The sequence below is a fragment of the Asparagus officinalis genome, chromosome 9 (assembly GCF_001876935.1).
Source record: "Asparagus officinalis chromosome 9, Aspof.V1, whole genome shotgun sequence".
In the NCBI taxonomy this organism is placed as follows: Eukaryota; Viridiplantae; Streptophyta; class Magnoliopsida; order Asparagales; family Asparagaceae; genus Asparagus; species Asparagus officinalis.
Genome location: NC_033802.1, coordinates 62289372 through 62296326, shown reverse-complemented (window position 1 = coordinate 62296326; position 6955 = coordinate 62289372). Strand labels below are relative to the sequence as shown.

The following is a 6955-nucleotide window of genomic DNA, read 5'->3' as shown; positions in this document are numbered from 1 at the left end:
TGGAGCCTTAAACTTAGGTGGGTAGGGAGCCGTATCCCATTCTGCAGGGTAGGGTCGTATCACTCCTTCCTCGCGAAGCTCGCTCCTGTTGGCCATTGCGTTAAGGCGGGCTTCTAGCTCGTCTACTTTGGTTGACTGAGGATACAGTTCTTTTTCCATCTCCTTCTCATTGTCAGAAGAAGAATCTAAGTTGTGAGTCTCACGATCTGAGTGTTCGTGCACCTTCTGCTTTCCTTTTGACGTAGTCCTCCGGGAAGACTCGGGTTTTTGCCCTTTTTCAGCGAGAAATTGGACGAACATATCCTTCAATTGGAGAAGTGTCTCCTGTTGTGCCTGGAGCATGGTATGATGTTCATCCACTCTTTTAGCTATGTCCTCGGGATTCGTCGTCATGTAAACAGAAACTTTTTGTGCTCCAACAGAGCTTGAAGATTGAGATTCAGCTATTGCCGAATGTTCATCACTTGTCGTAATCCCTTGGGCTAACCTTTGGTAATTAACCGGGCGGATAGCTCCAGTCCGTGACCGGGTATGTCGATATACCCCTTCGAACTCGTCGCAAATTTCTCGAACGGTCGGGGAATGGCTTCTTTCTGATTCATCGGAACTGGGACACGGGGCTTTTCCTCTACTGGTCATGTTGATGGTAACCTGAGGGTATTCAGCTTCAGAAACTTTCTTCTTTTGACGTCGTCGTTTGGTAGGTCTTGCGACGTCAGTCAATCTGTCGAATACAGATCTGCGAGGTTCAGGAATACAACAGTGACATTCGGAAAGGACTGTTGAAATAAGCCGTTCGCAATGACATGGATGGGCTGCTCGTTGCGTTGGCTTTTCTCTGGAAAGCAACTCTCGCAAATCTGAGACCCGAGGACAGTTCTTCATCGGGGATGAAACTCCCTGTTCTTGAGTGGGTGAAATTGGTTCTTGTTGAACCTGACGGACCCTATTGCATTCGGGCGTCGAAGCGTGAGGGTCGCGTTTTGATTTATAAACACTAGGCCTTGGCCTGCGTTTAGTTGACGGAACAGACCCCTCAGGGTCTTGTTTTGTTTGGACGCACTCATGAGGCGTCTGTTTTCCCTTAGCAGGGCTGTGTTTTGATTGGGCAACGCACCACTGAGGGTCGCGTTTAAGTTGAATCACCCGAGGTTCATAATTTGGTTCATTACCTCGAAGGGTGCGTTCTGAAGTATGAACGCACTGCTTGGGCAGAGTTTCGGAAACACAGTCCTTGCGTTGGGCCAGGGATTGATTTTCACGGAGATGTGCTCGTCTGATGGATCTTCTCCGTCTTCGAGCGGTCTTCGGCTTGCAGAGCAAGCTTGAGGCTTTGGCCAAAGGAGAGGGCTTTCTTTGGCGTCTCAACAGTAGTTAAGACCTCTTTAGAGCTCTTGCAAGCACCTCGCCTAGCTTTAGGGCTAAGCGATCCGGAAGAGAGGGCCTCCTCGTATTTGGCTTGGTCAAACTCCACGACCAAGGTTTCTACAGAAGACCTCTTTAAAGCTCTTAGAGGCATCTCGCCTAGCTTTAGGGCTAAGCGATCCAGAGGAGAGGGCCTCCTCGTACTTGGCTTGGTCAAACTCCACAACAAGCGTATCGACCGTGGTTCTAGTGAGGTGAACGTCGTGATCATGTTATTTATCACTATCTATGCATGTCCATCTTTTGTTTGTTGGAAATTTTGTAACAAGAAAATAAGAAAAGAATTGTACTTGATTTTATTCTCTCTAACTGTTTAGAAAAAGAATGATTACAATTCTCTCAACTCTCGATTACAATTTGAATTCCTGATTACAAAAGAGAAGAGAATGATCTGGATTCTCTCCTTTGTTTAATTCTGGGTTCTTCTTGGTAACGATGAGATGCCTCCCTCGATTGTTCGCGTCGAGTTTGCTTCTCGTTGACGATCTGACGTCTTGTGTCACTAGAACAACGGTCTTGTCTTGTTGATAACTCTTGACGAGTTTTATGATTCAGAATAAGCAACAAACTCTAACGACAGTATTAGAGTTGTTCGAACCGAAAATGATTCGGTTAATAGGCCAAGTATTCGAAGATCTGGAATTCTCAATGGATGTTGATTCCCCAGACTGTGTAAGGAATCAATCCTCGGAGTCAATCCTCCTTTTTTGATTCTGGAAGATCTGATCGAAAAGATCTTCTCTAAAATCTAACCTCGCCTGAAAAATCCCCTCAACAAAAATCCGCCCCTGATCTGATTATCTAAAATCCGATCCTTAACTCTGTTGAGTTTGTTGCTATTTATAGGGGGATTAGGGGTGTAACTGCCCCCATAATCCGCGCCTAAATGGGGGTTTAGTTACCCCATTAGTCGGGTGTAACAACCCACTAAAGCCACTCCTCAAATCGTGGGTGAAGAGCGGTTTTCGAAACTGCCTAGATCGTGTTTGAACAGGTCAGCACTTTGACTTGCGTTCTGACGATGATTCTGTGCTTGAACGCGGCCTTTGGAGGTGCGTTTTACAGCGATATTGATCTGCGTTCGACGTCGGTTAGAACTGCATCCGAGCAACAATTGGAGCTGCGTCGGGCAGCGATGATTAGCTGCGTTGGGCAGCGATGATTAGCTGCGTTGGGCAGCGATGATGAGCTGCGTTGGGCAGCGATGATTAGCTACGTTGGGCAGCGATGATGAGCTGCGTTGGGCAGCGATGATGAGAGCTTGCTTTGCCATTTGGATGTCAGTTTGAAGTCTCCTCTCCCATTGGCATGAACCTGAATATAGTTAACAAGCACCGTAAAATAGTTAACATGAACCTGAATATAGTTAACAAACACCTTAAAATAGTTAACATGAACCTTAATATAGTTAACAAGCACTCTCAAATAGTTAACATGAACCTGAATATAGTTAACAAGCACCTTAAAATAGTTAACATGAACCTGAATATAGTTAACAAGCACCTTAAAATAGTTAACATGAACCTGAATATAGTTAACAAGCACCTTAAAATAGTTAACATGAACCTTAATATAGTTAACAAGCACCCTCAAATAGTTAACATGGACCTGAATATAGTTAACAAGCACCCTCAAATAGTTAACATGAACCTGAATATAGTTAACAAGCACCCTCAAGTAGTTAACATGAACCTGAATATAGTTAACAAGCACCGTAAAATAGTTAACATGAACCTGAATATAGTTAACAAGCATCTTAAAATAGTTAACATGAACCTAAATATAGTTAACAAGCACATTAAAATAGTTAACATGGACCTGAATATAGTTAACAAGCACCGTAAAATAGTTAACATGAACCTGAATAGAGTTAACAAGCACCTTAAAATAGTTAACATGAACCATGAATCTGAATATAGTTAACAAGCACTTTAAAATAGTTAACATGAACCTGAATATAGTTAACAAGCACCTTAAAATAGTTAACATGAACCTGAATATAGTTAACAAGCATCTTAAAATAGTTAACATGAACCTGAATATAGTTAACAAGCACCTTAAAATAGTTAACATGAACCTGAATTATAGTTAACAAGCACCTTAAATTAGTTAACATGAACCTGAATATAGTTAACAAGCACCCTCAAATAGTTAACATGAACCTGAATTAGTTAACAAGCATCCTCAAATAGTTAACATGAACCTGAATATAGTTAACAAGCATCCTCAAATAGTTAACATGAACCTGAATATAGTTAAAAAGCACCTTAAAATAGTTAACATGAACATGAATATAGTTAACAAGCACCCTCAAATAGCTAACATGAACCTGAATATAGTTAACAAGAACCATCAAATAGTTAACATGAACCTGAATATAATTAACAAGCACCTTAAAATAGTTAACATGAATCTGAATATAGTTTACAAGAACCCTCAAATAGTTAACATGAACTTGAATATAGTTAACAAGCGCCGTAAAATAGTTGACATTTTAAGAGCCTTCTCGCCTTCTTCTTTTCTTGCATATCCAGCAATTAGAGCATTCCATGAGATTTCATTCTTCGAATCCAACCGATCAAACACAAAACAAGGCTCATCCATCTTCCCAAAACGTGCATACATATCCAACAATGAACTCCCAACAAACACATTCAAGTTGCAAGAATATTTAACACTTAAAGCATGAAATTGTTCCCCCAATTCCAACACTTGCAGCAGAACCAGTGGCCTTCAAAAGGCTCGCAAAAGTAAACTCGTTAGGTTTCAATCCAAGTACGAGCATTTTAGGAAGCAACTCCAATGCCTCTTTAGGATGATCATTCTGTGAGTAACCAGTTATAAGCGCAGCCGTGTTGACCACATCTTTAACAAGCATTTCATCAAACGCTTTGTGGGCATTGATCAAGCACCCACATTTGCAGTACATATTGATGACTGAAATTTGGAAGAAAGGGTTGCCTTGAATCTAGAACTCATGACCTGTAGTTGCTCAGTCTGTGCTTGCCTCCCACGATCCTAAAACTCATGACCTTCTTCTTGTCGTCGAAGATTTCGAGGCGCTTGGTGCTGCTGACGGCGGGAATGCTGGAGATGAGGCGGACCTCGCGGAAGCAGTCGGCGACGAGGGAGGAGGAGTCGCCGTCGAGGAGGCGGAAGGACTTGACGAAGCGCTTGTAGGACTGGGGGGAGTCGAAGCGGCGGAGGAAGGAGACAGAGGAGGGAGGTAGGAGATGGGGAAGGAAGAGGAGGAAGAAGTGTGATTTTGGGGGGAAGATGACAGTGATTTTGGGAGGGGTAAAATTGGGTTTTTTAGGAAACCATGAGCTGGAGTCATGATGGAGGGGTTTGGGCAAAAAAATTTCAAAATTTTGGGGCTGCAGCACATAACCAAAAGTATGAGGGGCTGGGTCACATGACTTTTTGGATTTTGGGGCCTTGAAGCAATTTTTCCATGATTTATTATAAAAAAACGTATTTTGTGGATTATCTAATTTTCTTCCAACTACGAATTCTTCTTCTAGCAAAGTGTTACAGTTTTATATTCTAACATGCTCCCATATAACCTCACGTAGCGTTGCCCCTTTTTTTAGCAAATCTGGTTTAGATTCGTGGCCGGTGGGAATTGAACTTAGATTGCTCTAATATCATCTTAAAGTCCCTACCAAAACTCCAAAGTTATGGTGAAGATTATAATTCTATATTCTAACATCCCCCTCATGAACTCACGTAGAGATTGTCTTTTTTTTTGAAAGTTTTTATGGTTGGTTGGATTTGAATCCGGGGGATTACAATATCACTATGTTAGAGCCATTTTTAACATTACATCGCAGATGCCAATATCTTTACATCAAAACTCTAAAGGTATAGCGATAGTTGAGCGTTATAGTTTTTAATTTTAATAAGACCTTGTTGTTCGAATTGATGGTAATTGACTCCAATTAAGTAGTAATTGGAGAGGATCTAAATCCGATAAAAAATATGTCAATTTTAAGAACTTTAGGTTACATAAGCGCTATGAGTGAAGACGGATTGTTTTAAGGCCACGTTGTACTCTACTCCTACGACTATAGGTGCAGGCGATCCGAAAAAGCACTCCAAGCTCGGGTCGAAAGATCTCAAGACCGAGCCCTAATCCAAAAACCCTAGATCTCCCCCTAAAACCCTAATTTCCCCCACGGGGAAAAAAAAAATCCCCCCAACAAACAATCTCCATGGCCGAGACCAAAGACGAGCAAGATGCCCAAACCCTAGATCCCCACTCCCAAAAGCGCAAGCCCGACCTCGACTGCGTTGAACAGGGCGAGCCCAAGAAGCCGAAGAATCCCGAAATCGATCTCGAAGAGGGCGACGACGACGAGGATCAGAGGCAAAAGGCGAGGGTTTTGGAGAAGGGGAAGGGGAAGATGGTAATTGAAGAGGAGGGGGGTTCGGATTCCGACTCCGACTCGGATTCCGACCAGGATGGCGTCGAGGATGGCGACGGCGAGGACAGCGATTTCTGCGACGATCCGCTGGCTGAGGTTGATCTGGAGAACATTCTGCCTTCGAGGACGAGGCGAAGGGGCCCGCAGGAGCCCGGGGCGTATCTCGTGAATGATCTTGACGGGGATGATGATGAGGATGACGAGGACGAGGTAGTTGGCGGTGATGAGGATGATGAGGACAGCGATTAGAGGGGACCGAGAGGGCAAAAGAGGTAATTTTGGTTAAAAGATTTAGCGGTAATTTGTATTGAATTAGGGGGTGTAATTGGTGCTTCTGGATGAAATGTAGATGAATGCTGAGTGAGTAGGCTTGAATGCATCTGTGCATCTTCTTGTTTTCAATTGCCTAGATTTTGTGTGAAGTATTGGCGGAAGTGTTGAATGCTACTTTTGATGATAGACTTGGTTGTTATTTGGAATTAGCTTTCGGATTTCGGATTTATTCCTCCTTCGAACTAGGGTAAATTGCAGGCAAACCCCTCATTTTTACCTACTTGTCACCACTCGACTCATTTATTAGTACTTATTACCTCTAAATTATTGAGGAAAAGGTGGTTATATGTTATACGAGTTGCCGGGCGAGCACATTTGATCACGAATTATCAAAGGTGGGTTGAGAAGAGGATGACAGAAACACAAGAATAATTCAGTGGTGACTAAGAAAAATACCTTCTCTAGATTATGATATGAAAAGATTACAATCTCTCTCTCATCTCACTAGAATCGAGAACAAACTCTCAATTCTTTTTAAACCCTAATCTCTCTTGATTAGAATCTCTCTTTTATTATATCTGATTTTTTTAGAAACCCTAAAACAATCCCTTATATAGGTGTAACAACGTGGACACTGTTATAAATAGCGGTAAATAGCCCCGTAATAGCGGCGCTAATAGCGTTAGCGGTCCCTTTCCGCGACGCTATCGCCCGCTACGCTATCACGCAATAGCGGTCACATATTACAGAATATGTCTGTTCGCAAAAGTGGCTAATAGTGTGTCATAACGGTAAATAGTGAGCGATTGCATTCGAAATTTGCTTTTTGA

General features: G+C 42.5%; 1 protein-coding gene across 1 annotated transcript; it reads left to right on the top strand.

Moving 5' to 3' along the window:
- LOC109824548 (histone H2A.Z-specific chaperone chz1-like) lies at positions 5486–6334 on the top strand. The gene has a single exon (XM_020391175.1). The coding sequence runs from the start codon at positions 5640–5642 to the stop codon at positions 6099–6101; it is 462 nt and encodes a 153-aa protein (XP_020246764.1). The 5' UTR covers positions 5486–5639; the 3' UTR covers positions 6102–6334.